General features: G+C 47.1%; 1 protein-coding gene across 1 annotated transcript in view; it reads right to left on the bottom strand.

Moving 5' to 3' along the window:
- LOC138280279 (CD5 antigen-like) overlaps positions 1-21018 on the bottom strand; it is a 527257-nt gene that overhangs the window by 408669 nt on the left and 97570 nt on the right. Inside the window, exon 2 of the mRNA XM_069219469.1 lies at positions 200-514. Within this exon, the coding sequence (XP_069075570.1) occupies positions 200-514 (315 nt within the window). The remainder of the gene's footprint in view (positions 1-199; positions 515-21018) is intronic.

Below are 21018 nucleotides of genomic sequence, written 5' to 3'. Positions count from 1 at the left end.
CTGTGAGTTGTGTGAAAATATGTGAGGTTTCTTAGAGGAGAGCAAGTCTAGAACATACATATCTGTAGTTATTGAATTCAGTTATTGTTTGTTGTAATTTTTCACTTTGCATCTTGCATCAAATATGTGTCTTCCACTGTTAGTTCCTTCCATTTCTTGAGCAAAGATATGTTTGTTGCATTTCCATTGCATATCTTACCTGTACAGGTCACCCCAGAATCCCGTCCTGTAGGACAGGTATTGTGCTCCCAGCCTTGCTGTGGGCACTCCCATGGAGCAGCCTCATCTCCTGTGCATTGAACATTACTCATTAAAACAGGCAGGGAGCTCTTTCCAAACGTTGGGTTGTACTCATGTTCTTGTACTGAAATACAGCCAAGCTGCCTGTAGACTACTGAAACATCCTTCAGATCCCAGGAGTCATCACACACGGTCTCCCAGACTCCATTGTGTTTTACCTCCACTCTCCCGGAGCAGATGGATGTGCCGTTCACCAACCGGACCTCATCAGGACCTGGAAACAGCAGGATGGGAAAGAGATGTCAAGCAACGACTGCAAAATCAGGCAAAGTCTCAACATTTTACTTTTGTCTGAGAGGTGCAAATCATCAGTTAAAACACTGCAGATACAGTGGGAATATAGCAATACAAACATCAAACTAAAGCAACACAGGTCTGGGCTTTTGGTGGTTCATTGTAGACTGATGGGTAAGGAAAGCAAGAGCAGCAGGAAAAGTGTCATAAAATGTCCATTCTAGTCAAGCTCAAGCGAACTGTAGCTAAATATTAAGGCCCATATCCATGGGAAAGTGGGGCAGAGCAGCCAGTCACCTTACTGTGCTGCACTGCGTCACTGGAAAAGGGCAGGAATGCAAGGTATTTAAGTCATAGTGTGCACTCCTGTCATTTCTCCCAGCATCGGTGCTTTTTGGCAGCCTAGCACCATTGCAGGCATCCTTGTACCATGGTGCAAGGGCGCCTGTGTTGCAGGCAGGATTGCAATCCTGAGAGGCATATTCCTCTATCTATGTGTGCTGCAGAATGCAGCACATGTAGAAAGAGGAAATAATGTGGAGAAATAAAGAGATTTATCCTCGTTACGCCTCTCCTGGGGAGACACATCGCTTTGGTGTACTCCATGGTTTACCAGGTTGTGTAAATCTCGAAATTCATCAAAAGCCATGTTTGCGTCACAATGTTTAAATATGGGCCTAAGTGCTCTTAGAGACCCTAGAAGATGTATAGAATGTACTGACAGCCTTTTATCTTGCAGGATGCTTTTGGCCTTGTGCAGGAAAGTACCATCTTGCCTGGCATGTTACCCCCATATTTCACTTTATATATGTTGTTTTAGTCTATGTGTTACTGGGACCCTGCCATGCAGGGCCCCAGTGCTCATAAGTATGTGCCCTGTATGTGTTCCCTGTGTGATGCCTAACTGTCTCACTGAGGCCCTGCTAACCAGAACCTCAGTGGTTATGCTCTCTCTGCTTTCCAAATTTTTCACTAACAGGCTAGAGACTAAATTTACCAATTCACAGTGGCATACCGGTACACCCATATAATTCCCTAGTATATGGTACTGAGGTACCCAGGGTATTGGGTTTCCAGGAGATCCCTATGGGCTGCAACATTTCTTTTACCGGCCATAGGGAGCTCTGACAATTCTTACACAGGCCTGCCATTGCAGTCTGCGTGAAATAACGTCCACGTTATTTCACAGCCATTTACCACTGCACTTAAGTAACTTATAAGTCACCTATATGTCTAACCTTTACCTGGTGAAGGTTGGGTGCAAAGTTACTTAGTGTGTGGGCACCCTGGCACTAGCCAAGGTGCCTCCACATCGGTCAGGGCATATTCCCCAGACTTTGTGAGTGCGGGGACACCATTACACGCGTGCACTGTACTTAGGTCACTACCTATGAACAGCGTCACAATGGTAACTCCGAACATGGCCATGTAACATGTCTATGATCATGGAATTGTCACCCCAATGCCATTCTGGCTATGGGGGGGACATTTCCGTGATCCCCCAGGTCTCTAGCATAGTTTGATGGGCACAGATGGTTCTCATCTCTGCATAAGCCAGTCTACCCAGGTTCAGGGATCCCCCAGCCCTGCTCTGGCATGAAACTGGACAAAGGAAAGGGGAGTGACCACTCCCCTGACCTGCACCTCCCAGGGGAGGTGCCCAGAGCTCCTCCAGTGTGTGCCAGACCTCTGCCATCTTGGAAACAGAGGTGTCTGTGGCACACTGGACTGCTCTGAGTGGCCAGTGCCAGCAGGTGACGTCAGAGGTTCCTTCTGATAGGCTCTTACCTCTCTTGGTAGCCAATCCTCCTTCCTAGGTAGCCAAACGTCCTTTTCTGGCTATTTAGGGTCTCTGCTTTGGAGAATTGTTTAGATACCGAATGCAAGAGCTCACCAGAGTTCCTCTACATCTCCCTCTTCACCTTCTGCCAAAGGATCGACCGCTGACTGCTCAGGAAGCCTGCAAAACCGCAACAAAGTAGCAAGACGACTACTAGCAACCTTGTATTGCTTCATCCTGCTGGCTTTCTCGACTGTTTCCAGGTGGTGCATGCTCTGGGGGTAGCCTGCCTCCTCTCTGCACCAGGAGCTCTGAAGAAATCTCCTGTGCGTCGACGGAATCTTCCCCCTGCAACCGGAGGCACCAAAAGACTGCATCACTGGTCCTCTGGGTCCCCTCTCAGCATGACGAGCGTGGTCCCTGGAACTCAGCAACTCTGTCCAAGTGACTCCTACAGTCCAGTGACTCTTCAGTCAGTCAGTCAGTCAGAACAAGAGTGAACAGAAAAGTTCATACAGGGGGTGACAAGGATGGCAAGAAGAAGGATGGTAAGTCTTCTGACAAGGGTGGGGACAAAAGTAAAACTGAGTCTTCATCAGGCCCAAAAAAAACCTCTGGTGGGGGTGGTGGCTCCAAATCCACTTCCAATAATCAACCTAAAAAGCCTTGGTGTTATTTGTGTAAAGTCAAAGGCCATTGGACAACTGATGCCAGTTGTCCAAAGAAAAACACCAAACCTCCCACTACCACAACCCCTACTGCAAATTCTAGTGCCCCTAGTAATGCCAGTGGTGGTGGGAGCAAACCTATTAATAGCTAATCCAAGCGAGTAGCTGGGCTCACTTTTGGTAATTTAGTTGGGGTTGGTCTTGTTAGGGAGACCACAGAGGCTGTGTTAGTCTCTGAAGGTGCCATTGATTTGGCCACCTTGATTGCTTGTCCCCTTAATATGGATAAGTACAAGCAACTTCCCCTAATAAATGGTGTTGAGGTTCAGGCCTACAGGGACTCAGGTGCCAGTGTTACCATGGTGATAGAGAAACTGGTGCACCCTGAACAACACCTAATTGGTCAGCAGTACCAAGTGACAGACGCTCATAACAACACTCTTAGCCACCCAATGGCTATTGGTCCAAAAAAGTTGTGGTTGCTTCGGATTTACCGGTAGGCTGTCTACTAGGGAATGATTTAGAGACATTAGCTTGGGCAGAATTGGAGTTGGAGGCTCATGCAGCAATGCTGGGCATTCCTTGGCATATTTTTGCCATGACAAGGACTCAGGCCAAATAGCAAAAAGGACAGGGTAACTTGGATCCTGGAACAATGGACCAAGTGCTCCCTAAAGCTAGGGGTAGCAAGGGTAAATCCCTACCCACTATCCCTCCCTCTACAGATGATTCTCCTTCTGAGGAAAAATAATTTCCTCCCTGTGCAGAACCTTCACCAGATGAGCTGGCAGCAGACACTGCTGAGCTTTTGGGTGGAGGGGGGCCTGCCAGTGAAGAGGTGAGTGTGGCACAGCAAATCTGTCCCACATTAGAGGGTCTCAAACAGCAAGCTGTCAAACAGCAAAATGGGGATTTCAGTGACTCACATAGAGTTTACTGGGAGGACAACCTCTTGCACACAGAGGCAAGGGACCCAAAACCTGGAGCAGACAGGAGATTGGTTATTCCCCTGCAGTACAGAAAGTTCCTCCTAACTCTTGCACATGACATTCCTTTGGCTGGGCATTTGGGCCATATCAAAACATGGGAAAGGCTTGTCCCCCTGTTTCGCTGGCCTAGGATGTCAGAGGACACAAAAGACTTTTGCAAGACTTGTGTGACCTGCCAAGCCAGTGGCAAGACTGGTGGCACACCAAAGGCTCCCCTTATTCCACTACCTGTGGTTGGGGTCCCCTTTAAAAGGGTTGGGGTTGACATAGTTGGCCCCCTTGACCCGCCTACTGCTTCAGGCAATAAGAATTATCTTGGTGGTTGTGGATCACAAGATATCCTGAAGCAATTCCTATAAGGACCACTACAGCTCCTGCAGTGGCAAAGGCCCTCCTGGGAATCTTTTCCAGGGTGGGTTTCCCAAAAGAGGTTGTATCAGACAGGGGTAGCAACGTTATGTCTGCATACTTGAAAGCTATATGGAAGGAATGTGGTGTAACCTACAAATTCACCACTCCTTATCATCCACAGACTAATGGACTATTAGAGAGATTTAATAAAACTCTCAAAGGTATGATAATGGGACTCCTTGAAAAACTCAGGAGGAGATGGGATGTCCTGTTACCTTGCCTCCTTTTTGCTTACAGGGAGGTACCCCAGAAAGGAGTGGGCTTCAGCCCCTTTGAACTCCTCATTGGACACCCTGTAAGAGGTCCACTAACACTTGTGAAGGAGGGTTGGGAACAACCATTAAAAGCTCCCAAACAGGACATAGTGGACTATGTACTTGGCCTAAGATCCAGAATGGCCGAGTACATGAAAAAGGCCAGTAAAAACCCTTAGGCCATCCAAGAGCTCCAGAAGCAATGGCATGACCAGAAGGCTGTTCTGATCCAGTACCAACCAGGACAGAAGGTGTGGGCATTGGAGCCTGTGGCCCCAAGAGCACTCCAGGACAAATGAAGTGGACCCCATCTAATTGTTGAGAAAAAGGGTGAGGTTACCTATCTGGTAGACCTGGGCACTGCCAGGAGTCTCCTTAGGGTGATTCATGTCAACCGCCTAAAACCCTACTATGACAGGGCTGATCTCACCCTGCTCATGGCAACAGATGAGGAACAGGAAGAAGAGAGTGACCCTCTCCCTGATCTCTTTTCCACCACTGAATCTGATGCTTTAGTTGAGGGAGTCGTTTTGACAGACTGTCTTACTGCAGAACAGAAAGACAACTGCATAAATCTCCTAGGACAGTTTTCTGACCTCTTTTCAATTGTGCCAGTAACAACTTCCTGGTGTGAACATACAATTGATACTGGAGACAGCTTGGCTGTCAAAAGTGAAATCTATAGGCAGCCTAACTATGTCAGGGACTGCACAAAACAAGAGGTGCAGAAAATGCTTGATCTAGGAGTGGTTGAACCTTCTGAAGCCCATGATCGAGTCCTGTGGTGCTTGTACCAAAGCCTCACTCAAAAGATGGAAAAAGGGAGATGAGGTTTTGTGTAGACTACAGAGGTCTCAATCAGGTAACAAAAACTGATGCTCACCCTATACCCAGGGCATATGAGCTCATAGATACACTGGCATCTGCCAAGTATCTAAGCACCTTTGATTTGACTGAAGGGTATTGGCAGATCAAATTGGCTGAGGATGCTAAACCTAAAAATGCATTTTCAACTATAGGAGGGCACTACCAATTTACAGTGATGCCCTTTGGTTTGAAGAATGCACCTGCCACTTTTCAGAGGTTGATGAACACAGTCCTGCAAGGGTTAGAGGCTTTTAGTGCAGCATATCTTTATGATATAGCTGTCTTTAGCTCCACCTATGATGAGCACCTGGTCCACCTTTGGAAAGTTTTGGAGGCCCTGCAAAAGGCAGGCCTCACTCTCAAGGCCTCAAAGTGCCAGATAGGGCAGGGAAAGGTGATTTATCTGAGACACCTGGTAGGTGGAGAACAGATTGCACCACTTCAGGGGAAAATCCAGACAATCATGGATTGGGTTCCCCCTACAACTCAGACCTAGGTGAGAGCCTTCCTAGGCCTCACTGGGTATTACAGGAGATTCATTAAAAACTATGGCTCCATAGCAGCCCCTCCTAATGATCTCACTAGTAAAAAGATGCCTAAAAAGGTATTATGGACAGCTAGCTGTCAGAAAGCTTTTGAGGAGCTCAAACAGGCCATGTGCCGTGCACCTGTCCTAAAAAGCCCATGTTACTCCAAGAAATTAATTGTTCAAACTGATACATCTGAATTAGGGGTAGGGGCAGTCTTATCACAACTGAACTCTGAGGGCCAGGATCAACCAGTTTATTTTATCAGCAGAAGGTTGACCCATAGAGAAAAGCGTTGGTCTGCCATTGAGAGGGAGGCCTTTGCTGTGGTCTGGGTACTGAAGAAGTTGAGGCCATACCTGTTTGGCACTCACTTTATTGTTTAGACAGACCACAAACCTCTACTTTGGCTAAAACAAATGAAAGGTGAAAACCCTCAATTGTTGAGGTGGTCCATATCTCTACAGGGAATGGACTATACAGTGGAACATAGACCTGGGAGTACCCACTCCAATGCAGATGGACTCTCCAGATATTTCCACTTAGACAATGAAGACTTATCAGGTCATGGCTAGTCTTATTGTCCTTTGTTTGGGGGGGGGGGGTTGTGTAGGAAAGTACCATCTTGCCTGGCAAGTTAACCCCATATTTCACTGTATATATGTTGTTTTAGTCTATGTGTCACTGGGACCCTGCAAGCCAGGGCCCCAATGCGCATAAGTATGTGTCCTGCATGTGTTCCCTGTGTGATGCCTAACTGTCTCACTGAGGCTCTGCTAACCAGAACCTCAGTGGTCTGCCATTGCAGCCTGCATGAAATAACGTCCACGTTATTTCACAGCCATTTACCACTGCACGTAAGTAACTTATAAGTCACCTATATGTCTAACCTTCACCTGGTGAAGGTTGGGTGCAAAGTTACTTAGTGTGTGGGCACCCTGGCACTAGCCAAGGTGCCTCCACATCGGTCAGGACATATTCCCCAGACTTTGTGAGTGCGGGGACACCATTACACGCGTGCACTGTACTTAGGTCACTACCTATGAACAGCGTCACAATGGTAACTCCGAACATGGCCATGTAACATGTCTAAGATCATGGAATTGTCACCCCAATGCCATTCTGGCTATGGGGGGACAATTCCGTGATCCCCCAGGTCTCTAGCATAGTTCCCGGGTACTGCCAAACTGCCTTTCCGGGGTCTCCACTGCAGCTGCTGCTGCCAACCCCACAGACAGGCAGCCCTGGCCCAGGAAGGCAGAACAACGGGCTTCCTCTGAGAGAGGGTGTAACATCCTCTCCCTTTGGAAATTGGTGTGAAGGCTGGGGAGGAGTAGCCTCCCCCAGCCTCTGGAAATGCTTTGATGGGCACAGATAGTGCCCATCTCTGCATAAGCCAGTCTCCACCGGTTCAGGGATCCCCCAGCCCTGCTCTGGCATGGAAGTGGACAAAGGAAAGGGGAGTGACCACTCCCCTGACCTGCACCTCCCAGGGGAGGTGCCCAGAGCTCCTCCAGTGTGTCCCAGACCTCTGCCATCTTGGAAACAGAGGTGTCTGTGGCACACTGGACTGCTCTGAGTGGCCAGTGCCAGCAGGTGACATCAGAGGCTCCTTCTGATAGGCTCTTACCTCTCTTGGTAGCCAATCCTCATTCCTAGGTAGCCAAACCTCCTTTTCTGGCTATTTAGGGTCTCTGCTTTGGGGATCTCACCAGATAACGAATGCAAGAGTTCCTCTGCATCTCTCTCTTTACCTTCTACCAAAGGATCGACCGCTGACTGCTCAGGAAGCCTGCAAAACCGCAACAAAGTAGCAAAGACGACTACTGCAACCTTGTATCGCTTCATCCTGCCAGCTTTCTCGACTGCTCTCAGGTGGTGCATGCTCTGGGGGTAGCCTGCCTCTTCTCTGCACCAGGAGCTCTGAAGAAATCTCCTGTGAGTCGACAGAATCTTCCCCCTGGAACCTCAAGCACCAAAAGACTGCATCACTGGTCCTCTGGGTCCCCTCTCAACACAACAAGCTTGGTGCCTGGAACTCAGGAACTCTGTCCAAGTGACTCCCACAGTCCATTGACTCTTCAGTCCAAGTTTGGTGGAGGTAAGTCCTTGCCTCCCCACGCTAGACTGCATTGCTGGGTACCGTGTGATTTGTAGCTGCTCCAGCTCCTGTGCACTCTTCCAGGATTTCCTTCATGCACAGCCAAGCCTGGGTTCCCGACACTCCTTCCTGGAGTGCACAAACTTCTGAGTTGTCCTCCGGCGTCGTGGGACTCCCTTTTGTGACTTCGGGTGGACTCCGGTTCACTTTTCTTCCAAGTGCCTCTTCAGGTACTTCTGCGGGTGCTGCCTGCTTCTGTGAGGGCTCCCTGACTTGCTGGACGCCTCCTCTGCCTCCTCCTCCAAGTGGCAACATCCTGGTCCCTCCTGGGCCACAGCAGTACCCAAAAACCTCTACCATGAACCTTGCTGCTAGCAAGGCTTGTTTATGGTCTTTCTGCATGGGAACACCTCTGCAGGCTTCATTGCAACGTGGGACATCCATCCTCCAAAGGAGAAGTTCCTAGTCTTCTTCTTTCTTGCAGAACTCCAAGCTTCTTCCAACAGGTGGCAGCTTCCCTGCACCCTCAGCTGGCATTTCCTGGGCTCCTGCCCCCTCTCGACACTGTCGCGACTATTGGACTTGGTCCCCTTGTCTTACAGGTACTCAGGTCCGGAAATTCACTGGTGTTGCATTGCTGATGTTTGTTCTTCCTGCAGAATCCCCCTATCACGACTTCTGTGCTCTCTGGGAGTAGTAGGTGTAGTTTACACCTACCTTTCAGGGTCTTGAGGTGGGCTGTTTTTCTAACCCTTACTGTTTTCTTACAGTCCCAGCGACCCTCTACAAGCTCACATAGTTTTGGGGTCCATTCGTGGTTCACATTCCACTTTTGGAGTATATGGTTTTATGTTGCCCCTAAACCTATGTGCTCCTATTGCAATCTACTATAATTTTACACTGTTTGCATTACTTTTCTTGCTATTACCTGCATAAGTTTTGTTTGTGTACATATGTCTTGTGTATATAACTTATCCTCGTACTGAGGGTACTCAATGAGCTACTTTTGGCATATTGTCATAAGAATAAAGTACCTTTATTCTTAGTACTTCTGTGTATTGTGTTTTCTTATGATATTGTGCATATGACACCAGTGGTATTGTAGGAGCTTTACATGTCTCCTAGTTCAGCCTAAGCTGCTTTGCCATAGCTACCTTCTATCAGCCTAAGCTGCTAGAAACACCTCTTCTACACTAATAAGGGATAATTGGACCTGGCACAAGGTGTAAGTACCTCTGGTACCCACTACAAGCCAGGCCAGCCTCCTACACCTTGGCTTCCCTTACTGACATTTTGGTCTGGTGTGGGTCAGGAAGGAGCGGGACATGAATGGAAGTGTCAAGTCCCTTAAAGGAAGAGTTTTCTGAGTTCAGTGGTTTATTAGTCTTCCCCTGGGCCCATTTCTACCTATTATATTTTACAGCATTTTCACTGTTTTCTAAGTATTTCTGTGACTATTTCTGTGTACTACTGTATATAATAAGTATATTACTTACCTCCTAAGTGAGTATAGTCTCTGATGGTATATTTGGTATTTGTGTCACCAAAAATAAATACTTTATTTTTGCAACACTGACTATTCTCTTTCATGTGTGTAAGTGCTGTGTGACTACAGTGATATGGTATGAGCTTTGCATGTCTCCTAGTTTAGCTTTGGCTGCTCATCCACTCTACCACTAGAGAGAGCGGCTTCTAGAACACTGTCTACACTACACTAATAAGGGGATAACTGGACTTGGTATTAGGTGCAAGTACCTGTGATACCCACTACAAACCAGGCCAGCTTCTTACAGAAACTAGCAGAATAAGGCAAAATAGAGTGCAGAAAAGGCAGAAATATGAACAGAAAAGGAAGAAAAACAAGAAGAAAAGGAGCAGAAGAGGCAGAAATATGAGCAAGAAAGTCAGAAAAACAATCAGGAAAGGAGCAGAAAAGGAGCAGAACAGGCAGGAAAATGAGAAGAAAAGGAGCAGAAGACATTGGCTTAACCATAGCTCCGCAGCCCCTGTGGTGCAGGTGTGCCCCCAGCTCCAGAGGGACTTTTCTGGAATTGTGCATGTTTTTTTGCAAGGGGACCCCCTCAAGTTTCATTACACCACTGGCAGAAGAGGCAGAAAAATGAGCAGAAAAAGTCGAAAAAGAGTGCAGATAAGGAGTAGAAAAGACAGAAAGAGCAAGAAAGGAGCAGAAAAGGCAGACAAAATGAGCAGAAAAGGAGAAGAAAATGTAGAAAAATGAGCAAATAACAAGCAGAAAACGAGCAGAAAAGGCAGAAAAAAACAGAAGAAAAGGAACAGAAGGGGCAGAAAAGGAGCAGAGAAAGCAGAAGAGGTAGAAATATGAGCAGAAAAGGAACAGAAAATGAGAAGATAGAAAAACAAGAGGAAAAGGAGAAGAAGAGGCATAAAAAGGCAAAATAGAGTGCAGAAGAAGAAAAGGGAGCAGAAAAGATAGTAAAAATAGTGGAAAAGGAGCAGAAAAGGAGCAGAAGTGGCAGAAACATGTGCAGAAAATGAGCAGAGGAGTCACAAACAGAAAGCAGCAGAGGGTAGCAGACTGCAGGCAAGATGTACAGGAGAACTGTTGCAGGGGGAGACGGCACCAGGACATTTGGAGCTGCACCGCAACAAGTGGCCCTTTCTGCCATTATTCAGTCCTCTGATGTAGGCCTTTGATGTCAGGCCCCTGATGTCAGGCCCCCATGTTCGTGACCCACTTCTCAGAAAGGCTGGGGTCCTGCACTCTGGGCTGAGCTAAGCAGGCAAGGTGATAGTGATCAGTGGTGTAACAAAGGCCCCCACAGGCTGCGCTGGAGCCCCTTCTCCACAGTACCCTGGCCTGAGTGCTCCTGAGTGAGTTTGCCAGTGATGTAGCAGACAGATGGAGTGTCTTAGGCCAGAGTGCTCCTGAGTGAGTTTGCCAGTGATGTAGCAGACAGATGGAGTGTCTTAGGCCAGAGTGCTCCTGAGTGAGTTTGCCAGTGATGTAGCAGACAGATGAAGTGTCTTTGGACACTCTGGGGCTTGGAGCTTGGTGATGCGCTTACTAGCAGTACCAGCAGCTAAAGACTGAAGGCAAGGCATAGTAGACCACTACCTGCCACCACAAGGTCTGGACAGTGCAGGGAGCAATGCAGATGCAAGCCACACCTGCTTCTAAGCCTGCATCTTCTGTGACCATGCAGTGCTCCACCCTACTCATCGAGTGCCTACTGCAGCACACTCACACCTGACTTGGGGCTGCCTGGTTACCCGGATGTCTCACAGAGGGTTTTCTAGCCCTCCTCCACTCCCCTGTACCTCTGTGAACTGCTGTACCTCCTGTACTCCTGTCACTCTTCTCTCCACTCTCCACTCACCGCTCTTCGCCTCCACACGCCCCTCTACCTCCTAGTGTAACCTCACACGGGCACTTTGTCTAAAAATATTTCAACCATTTCTTTGTTTTAGCAACATTTTACTAAATCCAGGCAAATTCATTGCTAAGACCCAAAGATCTTAATACAAATGAATGTATTGTTTCATATCTCACATCAAATCATTTATTAAATCTTGTTTTCAACATCTTGCAAAGAGTGTACAACTTTGTTGGGGAAATGCTGTTTTGTGTTATCTTGTGTTATTTCCATTTGTGATGGATATTGACCCTCAGTGAGGACTCTCTCAAAGTGAGAGAATAACCTGTGAAAACCAAGATTGTTAGATCAGTGAGGCCTTGGTGGTAAGAGGACATCACAGGTTGAACCTCAGCAGCTGCGGACAAGCTGCTCACTCTTGGAATGCTATAGTACAGATTGGACAAAACTTGAAGAAAGCAGACAGACAAGAGTGATCAGTTATATGACTCTGATGAAAAGGTACCATAAAATAAAATACAATTACTCAAGTGGACAGAGATGCAATAATTATTTGCCTCTTTCTCTTTAATCACATATCAGATATTCTGTGCATATGTTTGGAACATCCATTTAAACCAAGTCAAGTAGGTGAAGATTAAATGCAGGGTATGCGTGGGACTGGAAGGGAAGAAGTGCTGTAGATAAATATGTAATCACACAGGATGAAAAGGGAGTAAGTGCTGCAGGAGGTGTAATCATACTGGATGAAAAGGGAAGAAGTGTACTAGGAGGAGGATGAATCACACTGGAAGGAAATAGAAGAAGTGCTGTAGGAGGAGGTGTAGTCACACTGCATGCAAAGAGAAGAAGTGTTGTAGGGGGAAGTGTAATCACATTGGATGGAAAGAGAAGAAGTGCTGTAGGAGGAGGTCTAATAACAATGGATGAAAAGGGATGAAGTGCTGTAGAAGGAGGTGTAATAACACTGGAGGGAAATGAAAGAAGTGTTGTTGGAGGAAGTGTAATCACACTGGATGGAAAGGAAAGAACTACTGGAGGAGGTGTGACAGGGATGAAATGCTGCAGGAGTAGGTGTAATCACACAGGATGAAAGGGAAGAAGTGCTGTAGGAGGAGGTGCAACCACACTGGAAAGAAAGGGAAGAAGTGCTGCAGGAGGCGGTCTAATAACACTGGATGGAAAGGGAAGAAGTGCTGTAGGAGGAGATGTAATCACACCAGATGGAAACAGAAGAAGTGCTGTAGGAGGAGGTGTAATCACACTGGATGAAAGGGATGAACTGCTGGAGGAGGTGTAATCATACTGGATGAAAGGGAAGAAGTGCCGTAAGAAGTAGTGTAATCACACTGGATCAAAAGAGAAGCAGTGCTGCAGGAGGCAGTCTAATAACACTGGATGGAAAGGGAAGACGTGCTGTAGGAGGAGATGTAATCACACCAGATGGAAACAGAAGAAGTGCTGTAGGAGGAGGTGTAATCACACCGGATGGAAACAGAAGAAGTGCTGTAGGAGGAGATGTAATCACACCGGATGGAAACAGAAGAAGTGCTGTAGGAGGAGGTGTAATCACAGTGGATGAAAGGGAAGAACTGCTGGAGGAGGTGTAATCATACCGGATGAAAGTGAAGAAGTGCTGTAGGAAGTAGTGTAATCACATTGGATCGAAAGAGAAGCAGTGCTGCAGGAGGCGGTCAAATAACACTGGATGGAAAGAGAAGAAGTGCTGGAGGAGGAGATGTAATTACACTGGATGGAAACAGAAGACGTGCTGTAGGAGGAGGTGTAATCATACTGGATGACAGGGAAGAAGTGATGTAGGAAGCAGTGAAATCACACTGGATGGAAAGAGAAGAAGTGTTGAGGAGGAGATGTAATCACACTGGACAGAAAGGAAAGAAGTGCTGTAGGAGGAGGTGTTTTCTCTCTTGGTGAACGGGAAGAAGAGCTGTAGGTGGAGGTGTAATTACATTGGCTGGAAAGAGAAGAAGTGCTGTAGAAGGAGGTGTAATCACACTGGATGGAAAGTTAACACATGCTGTAGGAAGAGGTATAATCACACTGGATTGAGAGTGAAGAAGTGCTGTAAGGGAGGTGTGATCACACTGGAGGGAATGGGAAGAAGTGCTGTAGAAGGAGGTGTACTTCATATGAAATGGCATACAATAGGGAAATATATATATATATACATTAATCACTGGGAAATAATAATTACTTTTATCTAGAATTATTTCCACAATTTATTGCTATCTCACACAATCCTACCCTTCAACCTAAAATAGATTACACATACAAAGTACAATGCAAGCTATACATCAACATATAAGGGATACGATACAAAGTATACATATAAAAACATAGGTGTATATCGACAAAATACTATTGACGAAAAAGTCCAGAAAAACAATGTGGCAGAGTCACCACCGTGCTCCAATCTTCCTGCGTTATTTAAACACAAAGTGGTTGTAAAGCAGTTTTGTAAAGCACAGTCTACATGGTACTGAGGTAGTTGGAAAAAATAGTCTTCCTCCGTAGTTGTTTGTTGTGGTATGGGAAGAAGGAGGTGTATTCACCGTGGACGGAAAGGAAAGAAGTGCTGTGTAATCACACTGGATGGAAAAAGAAGTGCTATAAGAGGAGGTGTATTCACACTGGATGGAAAGGGAATAAATACTGTAGGAAGTGGTGTAACCACACTGGATGGAAAGAGAAGTGCTGAAGGGAGGCAGTGTAATCAGACTGGATGGAAAGGAAGAAGTGCTATAAAAAGTGGTGTAATCACACTAGAGGGAAAGGGAAGAAGTGCTGTAGGGGAAGTGTAATCACACTGGAAGGAAAGGAAAGAAGTGCTGTAGGGGACGTGTAATCACACTAAATAGAAGGGGACAAAGTATTGTAGGAGGAGGTGTAATCACACTGGAGGGAAAGAGAGGAAGTGCTGCGGAAGGAGGTGTAATAACATTGGACGGAAAGGGAAGAAGTGCTGTAGGGAAAGTGTAATCACACTGGATGGAAAGGAAAGGGAAGAAGTGCTATTGGAGGAGCTGTAATCACACTGGATGGAAAAGTAAGAAGTGCTTAATAGGGAGGTGTAATCACACTGGATGGAAAGGTAAGAAGTGCTGTAGGAAGCAGTGTAATCACACTGGATTGAGAGTGAAAAAGTGCTGTAGGAGAAGGTATAATAACACTGGAGGGAAAGGGAAGAAGTGCTGTAGGAGGATGTGTAATCACACTGGATGGAAAAGCAAGAAGTTCTGTAGGGGACGTGTGATCACTGGATGAAGGGTAAGAAGTGCTGTAGGAGGAGTTATAATTAAATTGGATAGAAAGAGAAGAAGTGCTTTAGAAGGAGGTGTAATCACACATGTAGGAAAGAGAAGTGGTGAAGGAGGAGGTGTAAAGGGAAGTAAGAGGAGGTGTATTCACACTGGATGGAAAGGGAATAAGTGCTGTAGGAAGTGGTGTAACCACACTGGATGGAAAGAGAAGAAGTGCTGAAGGAGGAAATGTAATCAGACTGGATGGAAAGGAAGAAGTGCTATAAAAAGCGGTGTAATCACACTAGAGGGCAAGGGAAGAAGTGCTGTAGGGGAAGTGTAATCACACTGGAAGGAAAGGAAAGAAGTGCTGTAGGGGACAGGTAATCACACTAAATGGAAGGTGACAAAGTATTGTAGGAGGAGGTGTAATCACACTGGAGGGAAAGAGTGGAAGTGCTGTAGAAGGAGGTGTAATAACATTGGACGGAAAGGGAAGAAGTGCTGTAGGGAAAGTGTAATCACATTGGATGGAAAGGAAAGGGAAGAAGTGCTATTGGAGGAGCTGTAATCACCCTGGATGTGTGGAATCGCATTTTACAGTTCTTAGGTATGCTATGCCTATTGGCCCCTGTGATACACAATGACAATCTCTGCACAGGCCTATCATTAAGTAAAGAGGCCTACAAATGTAATTCGCTACTGCTAGGAACGCATTATGTTGCAAGGCTTGCTCTCTGAACAGCCACCATGAAATATCATCGTCATTGCATGCTAACTGAAGCAATATCCCTTCTGGACAGTACCAGTCTGAGTACGTGATGTCAGCCATAATGGAGAAATAATCATACGTCAATCATACGTCAATGTTTGTGGTTTAATACTATAAAAGATCGTGTATTACTTCCTTTAATTAGGCTGTTTGTGTACAACTAGTACCGAGCATCCTCCATGTACATGTCTTTCTATCTCTAATAAATTCTTTATGTTTACCTAGAAGAGCTGGCTATCGGTCGTTTGTATCCTGAATGGGTGCTGAATAATTAGGCTTCTACATTTGGTGAAGAATTGCGGATAGCTCCCTTCAGCCCGGCTCCTGTTTCGGTTGGGGTGACAGCTGACCCATTGGACAGGGCCCCTCCTGTGACGGCGGCTGGAGCTGTCGTGAGTATCTATTGCTTCGTGGTCCTGCTCTCGCTGTTTGCTCTACTGTATTTTCTGTGTAAATATTGAGAAACAGGGAGGTAACTGGGGTGTTTTGTTAATATGTTTCCTGCATACAGTGGTATGCATTTATGGTTAATATTTCTATTTGCCGTACCCCTTAGCCTGCTCTTCTTTATAATGACATTTTTCTTTCTCTGTCTGCAGTGGCATGCCAAGGGCATTTCTTCCTCTGTTGTCCTCTGTTGCGGGCTCCGCTAATGCACCTTGGGAAAACATTCAGATGGTTACCTAAAACCATTCGTCGGCTGCTAGCATTCTGTGTTAATTCAGTCCTTCCATTGTATTACACCATTTCCTTCCTCCCTGCGCTGCAGCTGTACACTTAGAATAGCTTCCTGTATTTCATGTAGCTTGTTACTTTTAAAAACAAAGTCCGAGGAATAGAGGCAACTAGCGGTGTTGCTTCAGAACACAGCGCGAGTCGCTGTTTGCAGTCCCCAGCCGGAGGGGCTGGGGCGGATAACTCTGGACAGAGAGGGTGTTGTAGGCGCCAAGCCAACCCCAGGTTAAAAGGGCGTTGCCCAGATGTGGAATGGTAGTGGTCCATTCCAGAACAACTGGCAGGTGGTGCCAGGGTCTATGTGTCTATGTGTATGAGAATGGTAGTGGTCCATTTAAGAGGAACTGGCAGGTGTTGTCAGCGTCCGTGTGTATAGGAATGATATAGAAATGATAGTGGTTAATTCCAGTATCGGAATGATAGTGGTTCATTTCAGTGGAGCAGGCAGGTGGTGCCAGGCTCTGTTTGTCATATTATCCGTTTGTCATGTTATCTGTTTCCGGTGATATTGGAGCGCTGTGAACTATGCCTACTACATATTGAACTATCTGATTTTCCTGTCCAAATACTGAAAAAAGAGAGTGAAATATAGATGCTGATTGCGTGTGTGTGTGAAAGTGGTTTTGATTCCTGAGTGACGGGTTCACCACAAGGTGGTGTACTGTGATTTATTTTGACTGCATGCATTTGTGCTTTAGGATAAGAATGTTTAGAAAATTTAAGACTAGGTGGGTGGACTCCTGGGGGACCTAATACAGATTTTTATGACAATTGACTGATTTAATCTGCAAACATCATACAGTACAAACACCACCCTGCACTCACTACATATTTGATACAAGGGGTGGGAGTAGGATCACCCCACAGGGCAAGTTGTACTGTGTTGTACTGTGACCCTTGTCTATGGTTCTGCCATCACATGTGGTTGCCTGACTTGTTCACAGCTATTGCATTATCTGTGTGTCACTGGCCAAGGATCTGGTCCAGTTTCCAATATCATACAGCCGCACCCTGCCGCAGGGCAGGAAAGCAAGGGTGTGATATTCTTATCTTTCCCTCCTGACTATTCTGTCATCTCTTGATTCGCCCCAAAGGAAGCCAGTGTAGACGCCGTCACTAGCACCTTGGGTACTGTCTGATTTCAAACTTTGTGTGTGCTAAGGTGGACATGGCTGTGTGAGTTGTAGCATGAATGCAGACCGGCTTCCTGCTTTTACCAATAAATGATTGTTGTTGGCAGAGAGAAGCTCTGTGTGTGAATGCACACATTGTTATCCCTTCTGTGTCACGGGGTATGAGCAGTGTAAAGAATACACCGACATCCTACTGTTTTCTGGAGCGATTGTAATTGTCTTCGTGTTATGTAACAAAAGGCTAGGGTAAGACAGTCATGGGGAACCCTCTTAGTAAAGGCAAGCTAGAGACACATCAACCTAGCCCCCAAGGACAGTCCAGCATACCAAATAGCGGCGAAAGAAGGCCTACATCCACTACTGTACTTAGACTTTGACTTTGCAAGGAAACTGACAGTAGTGTTTCTGTGGCTTTGCGTACATGTGCTGTTCTTTACAATGCCGCCTACATACTAGTAGCATATGGGATGTCCCTTGAATGTGGGGCTGTCCTGTATGTGGAGGATAATCTAAAAATAAAAAATGCCTGAACTGAAGAATGGTTTCCTCCACATGGTGGGGGGGGGCTGACAAGAGCAGGGAAGATTGGAGGACATTGGTGCACAGTCACGGAACAAAACATCGATTTTGCTTGAGGACATTTGGGAAATACACTACAGCCTGAGGGCACCACAACAGGGACCAAACACTCTGAGCTGCCTCTACAACAGCAGGCAGAGACGGAACGTGAAAGCCGCACCCTGGCATGGCGTTTGATGGATGAGGAAGTGAAAAATAAAAAGCAAAACGTAAGAGACCTTGTGAAAGAATTAGACAGTTATTCCATAGCCAGGGTAAAGAGGAAGTGGCTAACGCCATTAGAAAACATGAACAGAAGTACGAACAGATAACAAATGAAAAGAAAGGTGTATTGGAAAGGGGCGTGAAGGATCACACAATTTACTATGGGATATGTCCACGTATGCACATCACACAATCCATAACATCAAGATGTGGAAGGAGGTGCTCAGCAATACAAACACACAGCTGTAGATCACAAGACACAGTCTCTCGACGTACATAAAAATGTACAGATACAGAGTTAAACAGAATAAAAGCCGTGGGAAGGGCTGCTTTGGAAGGATCTGGATACATTGTTTAGCATTATTGTACCATGAGATTTGTGGGAGGATTGTAAGAAAGTGTGAGAAGGTAGCCTCTTTCTAGCCTTGTTACCCCCACTTTTGGCCTGTTTGTGAGTGTATGTCAGGATGTTTGTCACTGTTTTCACTGTCTCACTGGGATCCTGATGGCTAGGCCCCAGTGCTCATAGTGAAAACACTATGTTTTCAGTATGTTTGTTATGTGTCACTGGGATCCTGCTGGTCAGGACCCCAGTGCTCATAGGTTTGTGGCCTATATGTATGTGTCACTGGGACCCTGTCACACAGGGCCCCAGTGCTCATAGGTGTGCATGTATATGTTCCCTGTGTGGTGCCTAACTGTCTCACTGAGGCTCTGCTAACCAGAACCTCAGTGGTTATGCTCTCTCATTACTTTCAAATTGTCACTAACAGGCTAGTGACCAATTTTACCAATTTACATTGGCTTACTGGAACACCCTTATAATTCCCTAGTATATGGTACTGAGGTACCCAGGGTATTGGGGTTCCAGGAGATCCCTATGGGCTGCAGCATTTCTTTTGCCACCCATAGGGAGCTCTGACAATTCTTACACAGGCCTGCCACTGCAGCCTGAGTGAAATAACGTCCACGTTATTTCACAGCCATTTTACACTGCACTTAAGTAACTTATAAGTCACCTATATGTCTAACCTTTACCTGGTAAAGGTTAGGTGCAAAGTTACTTAGTGTGAGGGCACCCTGGCACTAGCCAAGGTGCCCCCACATTGTTCAGAGCCAATTCACTGAACTTTGTGAGTGCGGGGACACCATTACACGCGTGCACTACATATAGGTCACTACCTATATGTAGCTTCACCATGGTAACTCCGAATATGGCCATGTAACATGTCTATGATCATGGAATTGCCCCCTCTATGCCATCCTGGCATTGTTGGTACAATTCCATGATCCCAGTGGTCTGTAGCACAGACCCTGGTACTGCCAGACTGCCCTTCCTGGGGTTTCACTGCAGCTGCTGCTGCTGCCAACCCCTCAGACAGGCAGCTGCCCTCCTGGGGTCCAGCCAGGCCTGGCCCAGGATGGCAGAACAAAGAACTTCCTCTGAGAGAGGGTGTGACACCCTCTCCCTTTGGAAAATGGTGTGAAGGCAGGGGAGGAGTAGCCTCCCCCAGCCTCTGGAAATGCTTTGTTGGGCACAGATGTGCCCAATTCTGCATAAGCCAGTCTACACCGGTTCAGGGACCCCTTAGCCCCTGCTCTGGCGCGAAACTGGACAAAGGAAAGGGGAGTGACCACTCCCCTGACCTGCACCTCCCCTGGGAGGTGTCCAGAGCTCCTCCAGTGTGCTCCAGACCTCTGCCATCTTGGAAACAGAGGTGCTGCTGGCACACTGGACTGCTCTGAGTGGCCAGTGCCACCAGGTGACGTCAGAGACTCCTGCTGATAGGCTCCTTCAGGTGTTAGTAGCCTTTCCTCTCTCCTAGAAAGCCAAACCCTCTTTTCTGGCTATTTAGGGTCTCTGTCTCTGGGGAAACTTTAGATAACGAATGCATGAGCTCAGCCGAGTTCCTCTGCATCTCTCTCTTCACCTTCTGATAAGGAAACGACCGCTGACCGCGCTGGAAGCCTGCAAACCTGCAACATAGTAGCAAAGACGACTACTGCAACTCTGTAACGCTGATCCTGCCGCCTTCTCAACTGTTTTCCTGCTTGTGCATGCTGTGGGGGTAGCCTGCCTCCTCTCTGCACCAGAAGCTCCGAAGAAATCTCCCGTGGGTCGACGGAATCTTCCCCCTGCAACCGCAGGCACCAAAAAGCTGCATTACCGGTCCCTTGGGTCTCCTCTCAGCACGACGAGCGAGGTCCCTCGAATCCAGCGACGCTGTCCAAGTGTCCCCCACAGTCCAGTGACTCTTCAGCCCAAGTTTGGTGGAGGTAAGTCCTTGCCTCACCTCGCTGGGCTGCATTGCTGGGAACCGCGACTTTGCAGCTACTCCGGCCCCTGTGCACTTCCGGCGGAAATCCTTTGTGCACAGCCAAGCCTGGGTCCACGGCACTCTAACCTGCATTGCACGACTTTCTAAGTTGGTCTCCGGCGACGTGGGACTCCTTTGTGCAACTTCGGCGAGCACCATTTCATGCATCCTCGTAGTGCCTGTTTCTGGCACTTCTCCGGGTGCTACTTGCTTCAGTGAGGGTTCTTTGTCTTGCACGACGTCCCCTCTCTCTGCAGGTCCAATTTGCGACCTCCTGGTCCCTCCTGGGCCCCAGCAGCGTCCAAAAACGCCAAACGCACGATTTGCGTGTAGCAAGGCTTGTTGGCGTCCTTCCGGCGGGAAAACACTTCTGCACGACTCTCCAAGGCAAGAGGGATCCGTCCACCAAAGGGGAAGTCTCTAGCCCTTTTCGTTCCTGCAGAAACCTCAGCTTCTTCTGTCCAGTCGTAGCTTCTTTGCACCCGCAGCTGGCATTTCCTGGGCATCTGCCCATCTCCGACTTGCTTGTG

Source organism: Pleurodeles waltl, unplaced genomic scaffold, assembly GCF_031143425.1.
Source record: "Pleurodeles waltl isolate 20211129_DDA unplaced genomic scaffold, aPleWal1.hap1.20221129 scaffold_71, whole genome shotgun sequence".
Classification (NCBI taxonomy): domain Eukaryota; kingdom Metazoa; phylum Chordata; class Amphibia; order Caudata; family Salamandridae; genus Pleurodeles; species Pleurodeles waltl.
The sequence above is the reverse complement of the archived record's forward strand: the minus strand, read 5'-3'. Positions and strand labels throughout refer to the sequence as shown.